The sequence below is a fragment of the Cololabis saira genome, chromosome 9 (genome assembly GCF_033807715.1).
Source record: "Cololabis saira isolate AMF1-May2022 chromosome 9, fColSai1.1, whole genome shotgun sequence".
Lineage (NCBI taxonomy): Eukaryota > Metazoa > Chordata > Actinopteri > Beloniformes > Belonidae > Cololabis > Cololabis saira.
The window spans coordinates 17777184-17798492 of NC_084595.1; the positions used below are offsets into that span (position 1 = coordinate 17777184).

General features: G+C 42.5%; 1 protein-coding gene across 5 annotated transcripts in view; it reads right to left on the reverse strand.

Moving 5' to 3' along the window:
* The window catches only part of LOC133451520 (ral guanine nucleotide dissociation stimulator-like), a 74693-nt gene that overhangs the window by 17139 nt on the left and 36245 nt on the right, over window positions 1-21309 (reverse strand). For 2 of the 5 annotated variants that reach the window (XM_061730643.1, XM_061730642.1), the window contains exon 1: window positions 19073-19322. The exons of the other annotated variants lie outside the window; for them this stretch is intronic. In XM_061730643.1, the coding sequence (XP_061586627.1) occupies window positions 19073-19261 (189 nt within the window). In that variant the 5' untranslated portion in view covers window positions 19262-19322. Of the gene's footprint in view, window positions 1-19072; window positions 19323-21309 lie in introns of those variants that run through there. 5 annotated transcript variants of the gene reach the window in all.

Below are 21309 nucleotides of genomic sequence, written 5' to 3' on the forward strand. Positions count from 1 at the left end.
AACAGTACTTTAAACTGTATAAGTGTAAGACGAGCGCAGGATGAACTTGTGTAAATTTTTTTAAGAGCAGCGTCCCACCAGTCGTCCTCCAAATTTAGATCCAGTTCATCTTCCCAGGCAGCCCTAACTTTAATAACTGGAGAGAGATCGTAAGACAGAAGGTCATCGTAAACCTTAGAGATCAGTGATTTTTGAAGTGGATCATGGTTTAAAAGCACCTCCCACTGTAGAGTCGGCGGAGAGGATGGAAAAACTGGAAACAAAGCTTTAGCGCAGTGTCTAATCTGAAAGTATCGAAAGAGATGAGAAGGCGGGAGATTAAATTCACCTGAGAGATCTGCAAAGCTGCGAAAGATACCATCTTTGTAAAGATCTCCAAAACTTTTCAGGCCCTTATTATGCCATATGAGAAAGGTTGAATCTGTAAGCGGAGGTCGAAATAAATGATTGTTCAGTAATGGAGCTAAAGTAGATGCTGACTTAAATTTGAAGTGTTTCCTAAATTGATACCAAATTTTAAGTGTGGAGTGAACCACTTGATTATTTGTAAAGACAGAGAGGTTGGATGGAATAGATGAGGTAAGTAGAGCAGGTAAAGAGGATGAAATGCATGACTGTGCCTCCAATTTACACCATGGCATATTCACCGATTTGAACCAAAATGAAATTTTTTGAATATGTGCTGCCCAATAATACAGTTGGAAATTGGGAAGTGCCAGTCCGCCATTGAATTTACATCTCTGAAGTGTGGATTTGCGGATTCTAGGAGCCTTCCCACACCATAAGAAGTCAGAAATAGTTTGATCAATTATTTTAAAAAAGTGTTTTGGTAAGAAAAGTGGAAGACAATGGAACAGAAATAGAAATTTGGGCAAAATATTCATTTTAACTGCGTTAATTCTTCCAATTAATGAAAGAGGTAAGCTTTTCCATCTATGGAGGTCAGATTTAATTGTAGACATTAAAGGTGAGAGATTAGCAGAAAAAAGAGAGCTTAACGTTCTGGTTACGTTGATCCCAAGATACCTAAAGCCGGAAGGACTAATCTTAAAAGGGATATCTGACTGTACGAGCTGTGTTGCTGAGTCATTAATGGGATAGCATTCACTTTTAGATACGTTCACTTTATAGCCTGAGAAAGACCCGAATCTCTGGAAAGCAGATAAAATTGAAGGAATGGAGAGGACAGGATCCGAGACATATAACAGTAAGTCATCAGCGTAAAGTGACAGCTTATATTCTGTTCCCAATCGGGAGATCCCAGTAAAAGTGGGGGAGGACCTCAGAAAGATTGACAGGGGCTCTATAGCTAGTGCGAATAATAGGGGAGAGAGGGGACACCCCTGTCTGGTGCCACGGGCTAGAGTAAAAAAATTGGACTGAATGCCATTAGTGGAAACGCTTGCTTGTGGAGACGTGTAAAGGAGACGAATCAAAGAAATGAACCCATTCCCCAGCCCAAACTTCTTCAGTACAGTAAATAAATAGTCCCATTCAATCCTATCAAATGCCTTTTCAGCATCGACTGAGATTACGACTTCAGGTGTTGTGGTGATAGTTTTAGAGTGAATAATATTTAAAAGTGTCCGCACATTAAAGAATAACTGTCGCCCCTTAACAAATCCTGTCTGTTCATTTGAGACAATAGTTGGCACAATGTTCTCCAAGCGATAAGCCAAGGCTTTAGCAAGGATCTTAGCATCTACATTTATTAACGAAAGAGGTCTGTATGAGCCGCAGAGAGTTGGATCCTTATCTTTTTTTAAGAGGAGACTTATGGAGGCTTGCCTTAAAGTGGGAGGGAGAGTGCCATGTTCCAGTGATTCCTTATAAACAGCATGCAATAAAGGGGACAATTTATCCTGAAATTTCTTAAAAAATTCCACTGGAAATCCATCAGGGCCAGGAGCTTTGTTATTTTGCATACTTCTCACAGCGAGATTAATTTCTTCTACCGTTAATGGCGAGTCAAGATTTTTAGCAGCATCGGAGCCTATAACAGGAAAGTTGAGGCTATCTAAGAATGAATTCAATTCAGTGGAGCCAGATGGAGATTCAGACGTATATAAAGAGGAATAAAATGAGTGAAAGACAGAATTAATGGCGGTGGGATCCTGATGCAATGAGCCTGATGAATCTTTTATCTGAAGGATCATACGTGAGGCTGCCTGGCGACGTAGCTGATGAGCCATGAGCCGACTTGCCTTGTCTCCATGTTCATAATATACGGAGCGTGATCGTAAGAGAAGTCGCTCTGCGTCATTAGTGGTAAGGAGATCAAATTCAGTCTGTAAATCGACACGTTGCTTAAGAAAACTGGGAGAGGGGCAAGTAGCAAGTTGTTGGTCCAATTTTGTGATCTTAATAGAGAGTTCTTGTAATTTGGCTTTCCGGGACTTATTCAAGTGAGCAGAGAAGGAGATAATTTGTCCCCGCAAATATGCTTTTAATGATTCCCACAGCAGTGAAGATGAAATTGGTTCCATATCATTTTGATTTATAGAGATGTAATCATCAATTTTAGTTGTAATAAAATTGGTGAACTTATCATCTGAGAGAAGTAATGTATTGAACCTCCAAGATGTTGAGTAGCGTGGCTGTGAAGAGAACTGAATATCCAAAGAAAGAGGAGCGTGGTCGGAGATCACAATAGGATGATAATCAACAGACAGTACTTTGGGAATTAGTTTAGCATCAATAAAATAATAATCAATCCGAGAGAAAGATTGATGCATCTGAGAAAAGAAGGAATATTTTTTGGTACAAGGGTTATAAAATCTCCAAGGATCGGTGCAACCGTTCTTGGACACAAAATCTGAAAGAGACCTCGACATTGAAGAAGGAGTCAGATTTCGTGGGCTGGAGCGGTCTAGTTTGGGGTCAATTACGCAGTTCATATCCCCGCCAATTATAAGAAGACTGTCGTTCAATGAGGGGAGACATTCAAAAAGCTTATTCATAAAGTGTGGGTTGTCAAAATTGGGGGCATATATATTAACTAATAATATGGGAATATGAAATAGCGTACCCGCCACAATTAAGTATCTGCCGTTTTTGTCTGAAATCACCTTAGATGCTGAAAACTGCATTGACTTACCAATTAATATAGCAACCCCCCTGGCCTTAGAGTTGAAATCAGAGTGAAACACCTCAGAAACCCAGGGACATTTAAGTCTGACCTGGTCTTTGGTGCGCATGTGGGTTTCCTGAAGGAACACTAAGTCAGCTTTAAGACGTCTCAGGTGAGCAAATATTCTCGATCTCTTAATTGGACTCCCCATGCCTTTAATATTCCAGCTCAACAACCTCACAGAAGTACCAGTATTAGTGGCCATATGTTAAATTCCTAAAGATAGAGATGTACCGAATGCGGATCCCCAAGGAAGGAAAGGAAAGAAAGGGATGGAGGGAGGAAAGAAAGAAAGAAAGAAAGAGGAAAGAAGAAGAAAAAAAAAAAAAAAAAAAAAAAAAAAAAAAAAGGGGGGAGAAAAAAAAAATAAATAAATAAATAAATAAAAAAAAATAAAAAAAATAAAAAAAAAAGGGGGAAAATTGAAAACAACAACAAACTTAACCTACTGAACCCCCCACCCCCCACCCCCCAATTGCACTTACAACGACCCCATCCCCAAACGATGGAGAACCCAGTGCAAACTCCAGAAGGAGTCAGATCCCTGAAAAGAACACTTACGGCTTTAAGCATAACTAACAAGATAATAACTAACAAGCTTCGTGTTGAGCTCCTGCAAGCCCAGCAACATTAACAGAGAGGTACAACCAATCACGACCAAGTTAAACTGAAAACCACATACCGTGTATATATGGGAGAGAAAAAAAAAAAAAAAAAAAAAAAAAAAAACCGACACTGATGAACTGAAAAAAGTTCAACTAGACTTTGAGCGACGTGATGAAAGCGCTGGCCTCCTCTGCCGACCTGAACTCCCTTTCTGCGCCGTTGTGGGTGATGCGGAGGCGGGCGGGGTACAGCAGACCGTAGCGGATCCCCGGTATCTCGCGGAGCCGGCGGCGGACGTCATTAAAGGCGGCTCGGGCACGGGCCGTCTTCTGGGTGTGGTCGGGAAAGACAGAGAAAGTCAACTCTCCACACGTAATCCGTTGCTGAGCCCTGGCTCGGCGCAATATATCCACACAGTCTGTATGATAGTGCAGACGGGCGATGATGGGACGAGGGCGCTCTCCGGGCTTCGGCTTCGGCTGGAGGGTGCGGTGCGCCCGGTCCAGGAGAGGCTCCTTCTCCAGGCTGAAAGCCTCCTTGAGCAGAGAGGGAATATCCGTAACAGCAGAAGAGGTGGAAAAATCTTCAGGAATTCCCACGATCCGTATGTTATTGCGCCGGGATCTCGCCTCCAGATCCTCGCATTTACCATCCAGCCTCATCAGTTCAGCTGACAGATGCTCCACTTTAGCCTGTAGGGTTGTGATGTCATCGGTGCAGGATGAAAGAGATGTTTCCATTTCAACCACGGTGTTCTTCAGAGCGCGCACATCAGACTGGATGTTTGTAATGCTTTTTGATAATTCCGACTTCACCGTTTGCAGCTCAGTCTTGATGCTCGACAGGTTTTCAGTTAAAGCAGCCTGAAGCTCCGATTTAAAAACAGCCGCCATCTCAACGCGGAGTGATGCGAGCAGCTCGGCCTTAAAGTCGTGTGAAGGAGCGGCCCCGGCGGCCTCGGCCAGGCTGGACGGGGGGTCACCACGAGGCGGGGATGCTGCGTGCGGAGAGGGCCGCGGGGGTGGTGCGGATGGTTTGAGTTTTGGAGGCATTTTGGTCGGCAAAAATACGGGGCCAAAGTAGAATAATGAAGGTCGGGAAAAATAAACCGAAGGAAGATGAAAAAGCTGTACCAAAAATAGATATTTTTAAAGGTTGTTGCAGGAGCTCAAAAAAACACGTCCTAGTCCATTAGTCGCTACACCGGAAGTCCAGTTGCAGTCAAACTTGATCAACCTCCATAAGCAAACAAACAGGATTGTTGAGGAAACTCTGGAAGAACAATGGGATTCCCCGTAAATCAATCCGATCAGGAAGCTGCCCCGATTTCTTCTCCTTCCATTTTTTTAAAGTTTAAATTGGTCTCACATTCCTTCACCCTGACTCAATGCTGAGACAACCATCTGTAGCATCTTGGTCACAAACAGGAGATGACTTTTAAAAACTAGATTAAACACAAACTCTTTTAGCCAAAAAGTCTCATTTGTTTTGTTAAATGTTGCCCAGATCTTTTGTGCACTTATCTAACAGCGACAATAACTTGTAAATCTTCCTGAGCAGTACACAATGTTGCCTTCTGTTGATTTAAAAAACAAAAGTTAATGCAATTCCCTTCACAAAACTTGTTTTGCCTATTATACGCTTTAAGGGGTCAAATTCCCCCATGAGAGACTATTGTTCAAAACCAAAAATGACATATTCCATAAAATCACAAATGTTCAGCATTTGCGGTTGGATTAGAGGGGACAAAAAAGCTGGAGATGACCTTAACTAGAAAAAAATAAATCAGAATAAGGATTTCACAGTGGTGCATAATAATAAATTCAGTTTAACAATGAAAATAAATTCCCTCCAACAAAAAAAAAAGGGGGGTTTTCACTCATAAGGAACTAATTTCTGTGAGCAGGAGGAGGAATGGTTGCTGTTCTCTCCATTCCTCAACCAAAGATATTAGATCGTGTTGTTGGCCTCGAATCTCAGCAAGATTAATTTGGGTTTGAATTAGTTTTAATCAGTTTACTTGGGTTCAGCTATTTTAATTCTTTACAGTGATTAATATCACCGACACAACATCATTGTGGAATTTATTTTAAAATCAACCGAGCTGAACACTTGTTTAATAAGTGTATATTTTTACTCCTTTCACCGTAGAGGATCATCGGGTGCTGTACATGTTTTTAGGTCGGATGTGTTTCCTTGTGGGCTTGGGACTGGCACTATTACCCCTTTTCCACCAAACCAGTTCCAGAGCTGGTTCCGGGCCTGGGATGGTTCACAACTTGTTCAACTTGCGAACCAGCTGAGAACCGGTTTGCTTTTCCATAGCTCAGGTGCTAAGGGGAGCCACGACCTTACGTCGCTGCAAACGTCAGTTACGTCACTGCGTTGGCGTGAAAGTTGAAACAACAACAAGGTATAACAGGACCTCAGACCCATGATGCTTTGCTGCATCCAGATTAATTCATTGGTCTTAATGACTCCGCCCCCCCCCCCCCCCCCCGCCTACGTAAGGGGTTCTTTCCTCTGGACCAGCAAAGAGTTGGTGCTCCCTTGGAACCGGTTTTTCAGGCCTGGAGCCAGTTCTTTGTCAGTGGAAATAGAAAGCCCGGTGTTCTGCCAATCCTTGTTCCCTGCCGAGAAATGCTACTTTGTGGTTCTGCGCATGCGTACAGTCGATTTTCAAAGTTTCATTTCTTGCACGATGTAAAATGGATAATATGGGATGTTGAGTATTTGATCCTTCAAAATACACTACCCATGACATGAATTGCATTACACTTTGTGAATATTATACGATAAAGAGAAAAAAAAACAATTATATTGCTTTATTTGATATTCATTCAGTCATTCACCTTTATTTAACCAGAGAACAAGGTCTTATTTACATTAACAGCCTGGCAAGCGACAAGGACCACTTGGGGGAAAAGGAAGTGGGCTAGGGAGTAAAACACAGTAAAATTGTAGCTCTACAAAGGTGGAAAACCATTAGGTAACATTTTTTGGCAAAGCAGCAGAAATTGGCAGAACACCGGTTCCAAATCCAACTGGCCCAGAACCAGAACCAGAACCAGCCCTGGAACTGCCACAGGGCGGGGGGTTGGGGGTTCAGTGTCCTACGATCCCACTCACTCTACCCCGAGTCAGGCGAGTTAGGCGTTCAGACGCCGGCAGTGTGAAGCCAGGTGATCTCCCCGACCCGGCTTAAACAGGTCTAAGCTAATTAGAGAAAGACCCCCTTAAAGGCTGAGACTAGAGCCGTTAAAACGGGTAATTAGGATCAAACAACTTGTATTGTCACTAAGCGGCATGTCATTTCAAGCAGCCAGCAAGGTTCACAATAAATCGCCACAAAACCGATCAATAAGACCATTAACTGCAAAATAATGATGAATCCTGAGCATTCTGCAGCACATTTCGGTTTCATCCCACTGTGAAGTCTGCCAGTAGATTTGATGCATTTCTCCTTGGAAATTTGTATTTTTTTTAATCATTGTTTCAAGCATATGTTTGTGGTAAGTTAAGTGCTTCACATCTTGCTGCTTTAAACTTCATCTATCTATCTAATAATGCTGGAATTGCAAAACTGCGTAATGAAACTCTGAAATTCATACTCGACTCACTAATTCTTGGCTGCTTCTGTGGGATTTTGAATGAATGTAGGAAATGATTAAAACTCCAACGGGGGTCTCAGCAATGTCTGGCATTCAGAATCGACCTCCTCCACACATCAGCCTTCATTCACCCTCATCATCCTCACCATGAATGACCGTGAGTTCAGATGTGGGTTGGAGGAATGCGAGGCCCATTAAAGCGTCTGCAGAAGCTGATGAGGCAGGGATAAGGAGATATGTGTGCAGAGAATTCTGGGAATTGGCTGAGTGTTACGGTAACAGCGACTTTGTTTCTCTCAACACAAAAGGAAACATCAGCTTTGCATCATGTGCAGCGCTGCTACTGAAAGCACAAGTTCCCGTTTGAGAAGGAGCTTCGGGGGGTTTTCCCGACTGCTTTCGTTTTATGAAATTAACTATGATATTTAATAAAACATTAAACGTACAACTGCTAAGAAAAGGGTTAGAAACAGAGAAGAAAAACAACACAAGTTGGGTTTTTTTAACTGTATCTTTCATGTCAAGTTGATGAAGGTCAGTCAAAGCACCCAAAATGCTGTAAATGATTGTGGACGGGGCTTTCTGAAGGCCTCTCCAGTTCTCCTCAATTATATCCATGAAAAGATAATGAGACTGTCCTGCTTTCAGCAGCATCTTTACGAGCACTTTCACTGTTGGTCCTTGGTCCATTTGCACATCAAAGCACATTCACCTCTTGAATGAAGACACCGTCAACTTCCTGAACAGTGTGGTAGCTGTGCTAAGTGCTCTTTATACCTGTACAATTGTTTCAGCGGATGAACATGGAACATTCAGGCCCCGTTTACACATAGCCAGATATTTACAAAAACGGATATTTCCCCCTCTACGTTTTGAAAAATTCCATCGTTTACACGAGATCGTTTTCAAAATCTCTTCGTTTACACAAATCCGCATAAATATGCTGTTAACGTCATGCCAGCCAATCAGAATCCTGGAAAAAACATCAACAAATGACACGTGTAGCTTCCAGTTAAGGCTGATTTATGGTTCCGCGTTACACCAACGCAGAGCCTACGGCGTAGGGTACGCAGCGACGGACACCGTACGGCGCGCATCGCCGCGTACCCTACGCCGTAGGTTCTGCGTTGATTTAACGCGGGACCATAATTCAGGCTTTACTTCCAAGACGGAATGAGAGTCTTTCGTTTGGAGTGACAGAGAAGTGGAGTTACTTTTAAGTGTGACTTAATATAAAAAAAATGGATATAAAACAGGTAAAATACAAGAAAATATTGACGGTGGCCAAACTAATTGTAAACACAGGTCGCACACATGACGCTGGTGACGTTTCTGTCGCATAATGTGACGTTCTGAAGCCTAAATCTCCGTTTTCCTCTGTTTAGACGCAAACGTGAAAATGGAGTCTTTGAAAATCTCCACTTTGGCCGGAGTTTTCAGAAATTATCGTTTTTGGTGACTTTGAACTCCGTTTTCGTGTAAACGAACGGCCAAAACGCATGAAAACGCCTCAGTTTTGGCTCCGTGTCAACGGGGCCTCAGAAACAAGGAAATTGTACCCAAAGATGAACCAAACTCATAAAAGTTAGTACTTTTTCTTACATCTTGGTTGATATAATTTGATTTCCCATGATGTCATGCAGCGAACCCCTCGTGTCTGAAGAGATGCCTTTAAATACATCCACCACAGTTGAGCATCCAATTAGATTAAATCATGTCAGTCTCTCAATCGTGTGTACATATCCAAGCTGTTTAAGACCAGTCGACATAAATGGAAAAAAACAGCCTAAAACAAGAAAAGGTTTCCTCAGCTTTACTATCTTCGTCATCACTGCATGTCAAATTCTGGTCGCAGCTTTAAGTGGTAACCTTGAGATCCAAAGCAAGTAAAAATAGTCAACAAATTTGATTGTTGACTCTTGTTGGCGAAACCTTTTTTTTTTTATTAAATAGAATGAGACATTCCCAGTCCATTCCTATCTTTGCATTAAAAGATGTATTTTTGAATGAAATGTCCATCTATCTTGTCTTTTATTGTTAATAAGCAATACAATATCATTTAAAATTAAAAAACATAGCTAAATAAAAGCTATTTAATAATTATGATATTCATAATACGATTAGTCGACTAATTGTTTCAATAATCGATGGCTATCAGTCGTTAGTTGCTGCCTTACGTTAGAGACAAGCTTGATTTCCATCTAAATGCTTTGTAAATTTTAAACAAATTAAGTAAATCTGCAAAATAAAAAAAGTCAAATTTAACGATGCTTCAAGCCTGAACCTTAAGAAGACAACTGCATTTGTCCAGCCCCTTCACAAGCCCAAAGAGCTGAGGATTTAACAGCGAGACGACATAATCAAGTCAGAAAACAACTCTTTGAAACTACGTCAATGTGTCTAAATTCTGCTCAAATCTTTATTTGTAACATACATGCCCACATTTTTCTAACATGTAGATGAATATTTGATACCAGCTGTCAAACACAACCTTGAAGTAACGTGTTTATGTGACAAAACAACCCTCCCGTCCTGTAAAGCGCTTATAGACGCAGCCACCAACTTCAGAAACAGAAGAAACCAAACATACAGGTCCAGAGGAAGACCCCCAACAGCCCCCTGGGGTCGGCCGAGGAAGTCTTCCCAATGATTACCCTGGTCAGCAGAGAAAGCACCTGCTTCATCACTAGAAAGCTCCTCTGAGACGTCTAAATGTGGACCGGGCGGGGAAACTCCCGACGTAAAGGAGAAAAGCCTGAACCAGTAAACAGTTCAACAAAGCCCTCCTCAGCATGTGTCCGTTACAACCCTGCAGCACAAGCCCGTGACTTCCCCTCCTGAACAATACCCGCCGAGAGCCACTGAGGTCATGCACAAGAGGGGTATGAGACCAAACGCGAGGTGGGGGGGGTTGTCCAAACGGTCAAAATGCTCTCAAATTCACACACAGGGCCTGTTGTGCACTGAAATCCTCACTTTATCTTCCCCTGCGTGTCGGCAGGGAAGCTGAAATCATCCCAATTAGGGATGGAATTTGCCGTATATGGTGTTAAAATGACCAAGACAAACATTAAAGAATAACAACGCTGATTCAGAAAGCTGAAAACATCTTCAGGTAAAAGCTGGAGTTTGATTTTAGTCAAACCGGAGCTCCATGGGACATTTCTACAGAACAACAACAAGCCTCAAAGGTGACTTGTGAATGCAGCACAATGACATGAATGTGACTGTGGAGCTGCACGCGTCGACCTCTGGCGTCGTTCAGCAAACCTTCTCGGTGCCTCTGATTGTTTAAAAACAGAAACCAGCTCCTCTGCTACCTGGACACTTGTCGTTTTCATGTTCTCTCTTGCAGAAAAAGCCTGATGGATCACGGACAGACTTGGCTGGGAAAGTGAGGTGACAAAGATTTGTGAAAAGAATCCTGCAATCAGATGAAGATGCTTTTTTTTTTTTTTTTTTTTTTTTTAATGTACACAAGACCTATTTTCAACATCAGTGTAGATTAAAAGAGACAGAAATCCCCAAGTACAACAACACTGGAGGAAGTAAGTTGTTAACTCACTCTATCGTTCATTGTTTTCAGGGATGGGGATCGATTCGATTCCGAATCGATTATCAAGATTTGATTCGATTCCGATATTGATTTAGGTTAGTGTTATTAAAACTGTTATGTGAGCTGTTGCACGAATTATATGACTGTGTAGTTATGCAACATATTAATACTAGTATTATATTGAGATTCACAACAAGTATTGGCAGCTAACGATGCTGTAAGGACCAATCACCTCCCAGAATGTTGATATAACTGCTTTCAGAAACATCTTGTGGGGCAGAATTATCAAACAGAGGCAGCAATCAGAGGCCGTATGAAATTGGTAAAAAAATTTCCCACATTCCGTTTTTATATCGATCTTTAGACATATGAATCGATTTTTAGGAATTAATGAGAATCGATTTAGAATCGGAAAATCCATTTTTTTCAACACAGGCCTAATTGTTTTATTAGTTTTTTTTTCTAAATTAGGGCACATTTTATCTGTTGAACAACGTCTGGTCAAGATGGAGCGAAACTTAAATTGGACCACATCCGTGTAGATGTTTGGAGTCGTCGCTGGTTTAAACATCAAGACGAGGGCTGTTGGATACGTCGGAAAGCTCAAGAGCAGATCGGCGTGCAACAGGTTAAAAATCCTACTGAAAAAGCAAGTTCACTGCTCAAGATGAGACCCCCCCCCGCCGCCGCTTTATCGGCATTGGAAAGCAGATGGGTTAATAAAAAAAAAAAATTATTATAATAAAATTCTTAATAGCGAGATGGAAAAGATATGGCATGATAAAACCTCTGCACATCTTCAGGCCGCTCCAGAGAGCGTCTCCTGCAGATGTTTTGGTGATTTAATAACGGATGCTACAGTCCTCCATATGCGTCTAATATCCTTCAGACGCGGCTAAAACTCCTGCTGACAGCTTCTGAAGTGGCCTAAGTGCATCTCTGTTGAAACAAACCCAGCATTCAGCCGTTGGAGGTTTGCTTTAAGATGCCAGAATAGGATGAAAAACATTCGTATCAAATTGGAGACGCAGTGACGGTCACATGTCGGAGCAGAGGGACCAACGGCAGCAGCAGTCCAACAGACACACGCGGAGAAGCTCGGGGAAAGATCTGAGAGTGAAACGCAAAACCTCTCAGCTGTTAAGACAGGCCACGGCGCAGAAAAGACCTCCATTCACAACCTCCTCCCCCTCCTCCTCATCCACTACAGCAGTAAGATAATCCTGCTGAAGCAAATCCCTCCAGAACCTTCTCCCCCGTTATGTCCTTCTGAGCTGCACAAGTAATCAGTCAGGACTGTTTAACAGGTTGAGCATCTCCTTTCTGCTTTGCACAGCTGACTTACCATCAGGCGTCAACTTCAAGTGACAAACACTGTAAAATGCTACTTTATTGTATTATATCTTAATATTTTATTTTGTACAGTCTGTTCTTATTGTTACTTATTCTTATCCCATACGTTGTTCACCGTCACTGTGTGTAACGCTGCCACTACACTACAATTTCCCAGCTTGGGATAAATAAAGTCAGTCAGTCTATCTTCACAGAGAGAAAAGCTCTCTTTTTCTGTCAAAGCCATTTTAGGTTTTATGGGAGATTTAAAAAGGTTTTTAAAAAATCCTCCAGAAAAAAAACGCCCTTGGTTGCGGCGTGTCGTGACATCACGTATCCGCCAGGAACGACACCCGAGTTCGGGGGTATCTGAAGACCAGCGCCCTGCTGCAGAGAAATCTTCTAATCCTCACCGTCCTACATTCATGCAAGGACAACTGAAGAACATATGCTTAATTAAAGACAACAACATACTGAACAATTCACCTAAATGAAGTGAGATCTGATGTTGATGCCGTCCTGAGATCTCATTTTGTCCACATTTTTAATTCGGCTCAAAAGGGAAACGATTAAAAACCCTCAGATTTCTGTCCCAGGAAGGAACTGCACTGTGTTTTTAAAAGTTATTTTGCGTAAGACTGGTGTAGATAATGAGAAGGTCCCAGACGCAGCAAGTAGTGGAGAATCAGACAATTTAAAAAGGGAAGTGGGAGAATGCAGTATTTTTCCAGGCGTTGGGCCTTCACATTCCTGCTGCTGCCTGTTTCTGTCATTCCCGTCTGCCGCATCGATCCAGCACCCGGCTACTCCACTTTCCTCGCCGTGAACCACAGGAACAAAAGTGTCTCTGTGCCGAGTCGGACGGCCCGACTTCTGTTTCTCAGCGCGTCCGCTCAGCCCAACTTCCGCCCGCACTTCACTCATTGTTCAAATTAAGTAAGAGCTGGTCACAAATTGACCATTTTGGGGTTTTTTTCCCACCTCACAGTAGATTTGGCTCACATGGATGAAAATAGAGCCATGCGGTGTAATCTACACCCGCAGGACATGAAGGAATCTCTACTTTGCTGTTCTGTAATAAGATGTTGTGTTCGTTTTGATTGTGTTTGAGGTTGTGTCTCCCACGAGGGACAAAGTGGGGCTGAGCTGTGTCACTGTGTCATTCATCTAGGACTCCTTGTGAGCTTTGGTTGGGTCCCTGCTGGCACCGAGGACACGTAGATCATGTTAAGGACAACAGCAGCTCTGTGTCTGTTGTTCCAGTGACTTTCTTCCTTCTTTTTAAAAAAGAAAACCTGCCTGAAAACATTTTTCAGGGGCACAACCCACAAACTCAGCTCTGCTGCACATGCCACAGATACATGATCCTTACAAATGTGGCACCATTTACAAGGGAAATAAACAGGATTTCCAACGGTGTAAAATGTATCCCAAAGAAGTACGGCTACAACAAAGAAATAATCTACCAAACACACATTTTACTTTGCAAATCACATGCTTATCTTTCAAGGGGGAAACTATTATGAAATAAAACAATGTTTCTGTACTTGTGAGAACATTTTTGGATGTGAACCCACTACCAATTATAAAACTCAAACCTAAAACAATGTTTTTTTTGTTTGGGGTCTCATTGTTCTGAAGACGTCCTGATTTGTTGTTTACTGCAACATCACAGACTTGATCAGAGAAAGGTTATCAAGCATTCCCATTTTTATTTTGACCCAACATCACATCCTACAGCATTTGGTGTTTCTGGGACGTAGGACGCCTAAAACCAACAGCAACTGCATCCCCTAGGAGGACATGGTTGAAGAGGTTTTGTTGCTCTGTATCTCATTTCATGTGAAGCTTCAATATCGTGGCGTTTGGAGCCCGTAATGGGTCAAAAGGAAACATGTGAAGTGACAACGGGGGCTTCTTTGAGATGTTTTTGTGGGTAGCATTAGCTCTGCTCGTCAGACTGTTGCTTCATCAGAGATACCAGCACCTCCACCTAGAATTGTAGTCAAGACTGCTTAAACCGAGAACAAGACACTACCAAGACTAGCTCAGCTCATGACTCACACAAAAACAAACCTAGTTATTTCCTGATCCTGCATGAGTTGTAGAACATCAGCACCATCTGGTTCAGCTAGTTTCCACATGAGGTTGTATTCAACTGCAGCACAATAACACAGAGAAGTGGATGTCTGATGTTGAACTCACTATAAATGTTTTAATCAATCAGCTGAGATCAGATATGTGTGGCAACTGCACTACCGCTATTTCTACACTATTGGATGATTGACTCCAGTGCTTTTAAGGATTGGCTACTACTAACTAGTCCCAAAGTCATCTAGCAAAAATAACAAACCTCCAACACCCCCCTCCACCTCAGAAAAGTAATTAATAGTAAATGTTACTGACTTAAATTGGACTTAATTTGGAGATCAGATTACACTGTAGAACTGCTGATCACCGGATTCTGTCACCTTGGTGTGCAACAGCATCTCCATTATCCGAGTCTGAGACCTGGCGAGACCCAGAGACAAGACCAAGACCACAAAACAGTGGTCTTGAGAACTACAAGCCTAGTTTCCACCTCTGCAGCCTGCAGCTCCTCTGAGAGGAAACCAAACCAGACATTTGTTCTCGATTCCAACAATGTCAGAGCAAGAAATGAAAAAAGAAAAAAAAAAAAAAAAAACTACTCATATCCCATTTTGGTCATTCATAAAAACCATCGCAAAAAGTCAGCACCCTCCCAACCTGCCTCTGTACATACACACCAGAAGCTGGGATGCGACTACGGCGTCCCGAGTCTCCTTCTCGCCTGATCTATCTGAAACATCTCACCTGGAAGGCTCAGGTGGCCGGAGGGCAGCAGTGTTATTGCCTAAGCTTCATTCTGCACTGCGTATCCAAACTTCCCCACTTTTTAGTTTCAGTCAGTCTGTAGTTAAAAAAAGGATGCTCAAGTCTGGCGTCAGAGGCTTTTGTGACCTATGACAAGACAAAACTCATGTAAAGAGATACAGGCGGTAACTGCAGCTTCATCGGTCTATTATTCGCCCTGTGCTGCAGTAGCATTATCTTACAGCAAACCTCCCTTCCAAAGGCCACTTGAGCAGCTCAGCTACACGATACTGTAGATACAGTTTGATGTGGTGGCTGTTTGAATGGAGCCAGAGGGATCAACATGACTGGACCCGCCCAGGCCCATTTCCCCTGTACCAGAATCTCTGCGCAGGAGGACGAGGAGGAAGATGGTGGAGGAAACCCCTCGGCCACTGCAGGGGGGGGATTAGGCCTTGGTAATTGTGTTAGAGCAGGGGATTAGATCAGAGCAGAGACACGAAGCAGAGCAGGTTAGTTGGAGGCAAGAGGGCGCCGGGCCAAGCTAAGACAAACAAAGGTGGTGGTGGTGGGGGGGGGGCGGTCTGAATCATCCTGGTATATCAAGTGCATGTATGATTGATGAGAAACAGACCAGAACGAGTAAAAGAGAACACATTATCCTGTCCGAGGGGAGTGATGGATGGGTGTCTCCGTGTGGTATCAGCTACGGCGTCATCATCACCCAAATCCCCGGCTTTGCTTAAGTAATAAATATGATTACTCATCCTCCCTCTGTATCTGATCGGATGTGTGGGATGTGCGGGAGCATGGGGATGGAGAATGCTCCACAACTTCAAAGAAAGCAGTGAATCTTCAATCTTTTAATTAAAAAAAAAAAAAAAACTACAAGTAAAAAGCTTCACGAGGAGGAATCCAGGGGTCAAAGGTCCAGTGACAGTCGGCTTGATCTTTCAGTCTACGATATTAATTTCAATAAATCCTTACAATTAATATCCAGCTCAAGACACCTGACGTGTTTTTACGCCTCTTCCAATTCCTCCGACCCGGTCGGGCTCTGCATGCCTGCAGCCACGTAGTCACGTTATAATAAAATGAAACTTCTGGCACAAATCTGAACCAGCTTCATCATTTTGTACATAAACTGAAGACTTTAACCGTAGGTAACCCTAAAGGCGGGTCCGGTCGGGCCAGAGAGGCACCCTGGCCACACGTTGGATGAATACAGCGCCGTTTTACTGCACAACTCTTATTTTTTACTGCTATTTGGATCTGAAGCTTCTTCTTGTTCATTTGGGGATTGTGTAGCTATGGCAACAGCCATAGCAGCCTTCATCCTCACGTGCATGTTTGAAGGCCAACTCCGAGTTTGTGCCTTTAAGCTTCAGGATCTCACCAAAGTCCTCAACAAATGCCCTATTATGAGCGCTCGTGTCGCCCAGAGGACCTGCAGCCACATTATACGCAGTTTGTTGCACATACACTGCAAGGGAAACGGATATTTAACCGTAAATAAGCATCCGTGGTGCACCGGGTTCAGATTAAGCAACATATCTAGGGTTACATGTGGACATCCCGAGCAGTCGATGTGAAACCACAAAGACTTTGTTACAGTCTCAGAGAGCATCGGCTGCAGCCAAACAACATTTCCTCTCCTGATAAAATCATTCAGTCACTGTGTCTAAATTCATGCATTACAGCTTCTAACAGGAGAATATATGTTGAATTTTCCCATGTCCTACAGCGTCGATGGGGCAAAGCAGGACACTTGCAGAGCCGGCTGTGGCCCTTATTCTCAACCGCCTTCAGGAGGGCCGTCTCTCGCCCAAGGACACGCCAACACACCAAGCAGCTGGCGACCAAAACAAACATCTTTAGGTCGGAAAGACAAACACTGCCACACCAACCACAAATGGACTGAACAAATACGGAGTTCCCCCCAACATGGCTGACATTTAACGTCCAAGCAGCCCCGCAGAAGACAGCAGGGAAACACATTTGTGATCAGAGCCACTATTTCATGTCATGTGGTGAGATATGACTGGTGGCAGCTGCAGGGGTGTGTTTCTATCGGCATGATAACCAAAAGGGTGAAACCTGCAAAAAAAGCAAGTCATTCTGTAGCAGAAGGCTTGTGGCAGCTTCAGAGTGTCTCCAAAGTCAGGCAACATTTCACCGCTTTACTTTAGACATGACAGGTCAGATCTCCTCTGTGCTGTTTATCAGCGGGAGTTTGAGGGGAATAAGCTTCAGAAAGGTGAGGCTAATCACAGGCAGGTGTGCTGGTTGCCCGTGAGCACAGCGTTTTGTGACTTGACTTGACCCAAAACAAACAAGAAAAAACCTACAAGTCAGTAACAGATGACGCGTCTCCTTGGGCAGCATGTCAGCTGAATGAATCATTGTCCATAAACATCCTCTGTGATGCTCAAAAAAAAAAAAAAAAAAAAAGTATTTATTTGTACACACAAGCTCCTTTATACACAGCAAACTACATGCACTTATAAGGCTAGAACGTGCATGAAACCAATAAAGCTGTAAAACCAAAACGCCAAAGTTAAGACGTCAGAAAACTGTGTGCTCCCCCGGCAACCAGCACACCTGCCCGTGATTAGCCTCACCTTTCTGAAACTTATCCTCTCAAACTCCACAATTACTGTGCAAAAATGGCACTACAACAATTCACATACCCACACAAGTTATTAAATGGGGAGCACAACGCAATACAAAACTGTCTCTGACATAAACCGCATGGATATTTATCAATTAAGGGGTTGCAGGGTTCAAATATGGTGTCACTGTTCATCATGTATGGTTAAAAAGACAAGAAAAGAGGTTCAAGTCAATTTTATGACGTTTTTTGTTCGCCTAGTAGTAAATAACCCCTATAATAAAAACAACAATGAAAAGAAAAGTAATGAATAGTAAATGTTACTGATTTAAATTTGACTTAATTTGGAGATTAAACCTGAATTTTAAATATGAAAAGATACAATTATCTACTTCAAATTGTATTATTTACCATTACAGTAATCAGATTACACTGGAGAACTGCTGATCACCAGATTCTGTCACCTTGGTGTGAAACAGCATCTCCATTATCCGAGTCCGAGACCTGGCGAGACCCAGAGACAAGACCGAGACCACAAAACAGTGGTCTTGAGAACTACAAGCCTAGTTTCCACCTCTGCAGCTCCTCTGAGAGGAAACCAAACCAGACATTTGTTCTTGGTCCCAACAATGTCAGAGCAAGAAAAGGGGATATTGTGTTGCTGTTATAATGTATGGTTAAAAAGACAAGAAAAGAGGTTTAAGTCAATTTTATGACTTTTTTTGTTCGCCTAGTAGTAAATAACCCCTATAATAAAAACAACAATGAACCTCCTCAGCTGTTTTTCTGCTCCATCATCCCAACACAGCCCACCAGCTGTAAACACTAGATCATCAGAGAAAATTCTCCTCATGGTCCCAAGCACTCAAACAGAGTTGGGTAATTCTGCCTTTTCCTTTTATGCACCGCAAGCTTGGAATGAGCTACAACACATACTCAACTTGAAATATTTACCTTCTCTTAACATGTTCAAACATATGTTAAAATCATTTTTCACAGAACAATGTCATTGTTTTTAATCAAGTGTCATTCTTTGTCATGAATTATTTTTAGCTTTCTGATCCTTGTATGTTTTATGTTTGTTTGTTTCTTGTTTTGATATGTTTTTTTTTGTAAAGTTACTTGTCCTTGTATGTAATTTCTTTTATATGAAACAATTTATTTTTCTGCTGCCATCTTGACCAGGACTCCCTGGCAGAAGAGATATTGTATCTCAATGGGACTTTCCTGGATAAATAAAGGATAAATAAAAATAAAATAAAACAAAATAATAATAATAATAATAATAATAAAAATAAACCAGCATCCAGCCAGGGCCCCCTCTCCTGCACCCCCTCACCCCGGCTCCTGCACCCCCCACCCCCTCATCCTGCACCCCCACCCCTGCTCACCTCCAGCAGCGGCAGGTCCGGGTCCAGCTGGGTGAAGCTGTGCAGCACCACCGGGCTGCGGTGCTCCACCACCTCCAGCTTCACGCCGTCCCAAATGCTGCGCACCCTCCACGACGAGTCGAACATCTGGAGCAGCTGTGCCGGCTTGACGCCGCGCTCCTCGGGTTGCATCCCCAGGAAATGGACCATGGATGCCCCCGATCCCGATCACAGCAGCCGGAGCGACATGGTGTCCAGACCGGGGCTAAAGCGGCTCTGCTGGATCATCGCTGCGGCGTGAGGCGTTCAGGGTAATCATGACTCACGCCGGGGGTTTTCTAAACCCCGCCCCGAGCTTAACGGTGCGTTCAAAACCGTCGGAAACATCAGGAGCTCAAAGCAGAAAACAAACCGACCTTCTACCTTACTAAAATGTCATTTTTTGTGATCAAATTTGTATTTCTTTTTTCTTTTTCTAAAAAAACACATGGTGCATGTATTTTATATTTTAACAAACAAGCACCAATACATAACAACAACAAATGAGTGGATAAATGCAAAATACAAATACAAAACAAAAACAAAAAAGAAAGAAAAAAAGAAGGTAATGCTCACATTATTAAGTATAATAATGCAAAATTAGCACATAAATTAAAGGCAAAAATGAATAAATAAATAAAAATAAAATCATAACCACAGACATTACCCACCCACCGCCTAGGACATCATCTCTCAATCTGTGTTGGGCTAAGAGGCTATGAAGTTTTGATAATAGTGTATGCCAAGCCTCTATTGCTCCACTCCTTTGCACCGTGAACTTGCGCAGTTGATAACTCTAAATAAACAATATCCTTATAAGATAGAACCCATGCATGAAAGGATAATGTATGTGGGGGTTTCCACCGGGTTGCCACCAGTTTCTTTGCTGCTGTAATACCCGCTAACAATCCTCGTTTTTTGTTCAGTGTCAAGCCTAGCTTAGATAAGTGGTTTAAAATAAGCCTTACTAAATGTCATTGACAGCTACAAATCAAGCCAGAAATCTTGGTGTAATTATTGACTCAGACCTGAACTTAAACAGCCATCTAAAGTTTATCACTAAATCTGCCTATTACCACCTGAAAAACATTGCTAGAATGAAGGGGTTTCTGTCTAAACAAGACATGGAAAAACGTATTCATGCATTCATTTTCAGTAGGTTGGATTATTGCAATAGCATCTTTACAGGCCTTAACAATAAATCAATCAGGCAGCTGCAGCTGATCCAGAACGCTGCCGCCAGAGTCCTTACAAACACCAGGAAACTGGACCATATTACACCGGTCATGAAATCACTACACAGGCTTCCAGTGAGTCAAAGGATAGAGTTTAAAATCTTCCTGCTGGTCTACAAAGCACTGAATGGTCTTGGACCAAAACACATGCTGGATCTGTTAGTTCCTATGAAGCTCCCAGACCCCTGAGGTTCATCTGGATCTGGTTTGTTGTGTCTCCCAAGAACCAGAACCAAGCAAGGTGAGGCAGCGTTCAGTTATTCTGCTCCTCACCGGTGGAACAAACTTCCTGTAGACCTGAGGTCTGCTCCAACTGTCAGCTCCTTTAAATCAGGCCTAAAAACATTACTGTTTACTGAAGCGTACTCCTAAATTAAATACTTACCTGCTGTACTCTACTGCCCTTACTTTTTAACAACTTGAGCTTTTTATTATTTTACCTATTTTCTTAGCATTTTTTTGTTATTTACTGTTTAATTGTGTCTTGCTACTTTTAATGTTTGACGTAAAGCACTTTGAATTACCTGTGTCTAATTGTGCTATACAAATAAACTTGCCTTGCCTTGCCTAATTCTCTGCGTAAGGCCGCAAAAGTGGCTCTTGAAGCGTCAAAAGAAAGTTGTATGTCAAAATATCAGTTTAAAATTTGTGAAACTGAATAATTGATTAGTTTTATTCAGGGCCGACTAGAACTTTCAGCAATAATAATCCAAAACAGCTGTTGACGTCCATCCCAGGCATGTCTCGTGACATCTGCTTCAGCTTTTATTTTTATTTTTTTGTCTCTCATTGAATGAATATATTATATTTGACACTGATAATCTACAGAACGACCACTCTTGTCTGAAAGCCTTTGTGACATCTCATATTATAGGCAGCCTCTTCTTTACGCCTACTTTGAGACTGATATTATATGAGGTAGAGCTTTACGAGGGGTCCTTGAAGGCAGCGCTGACGCCTCCACTCTTATGTCATGCCTTCGGG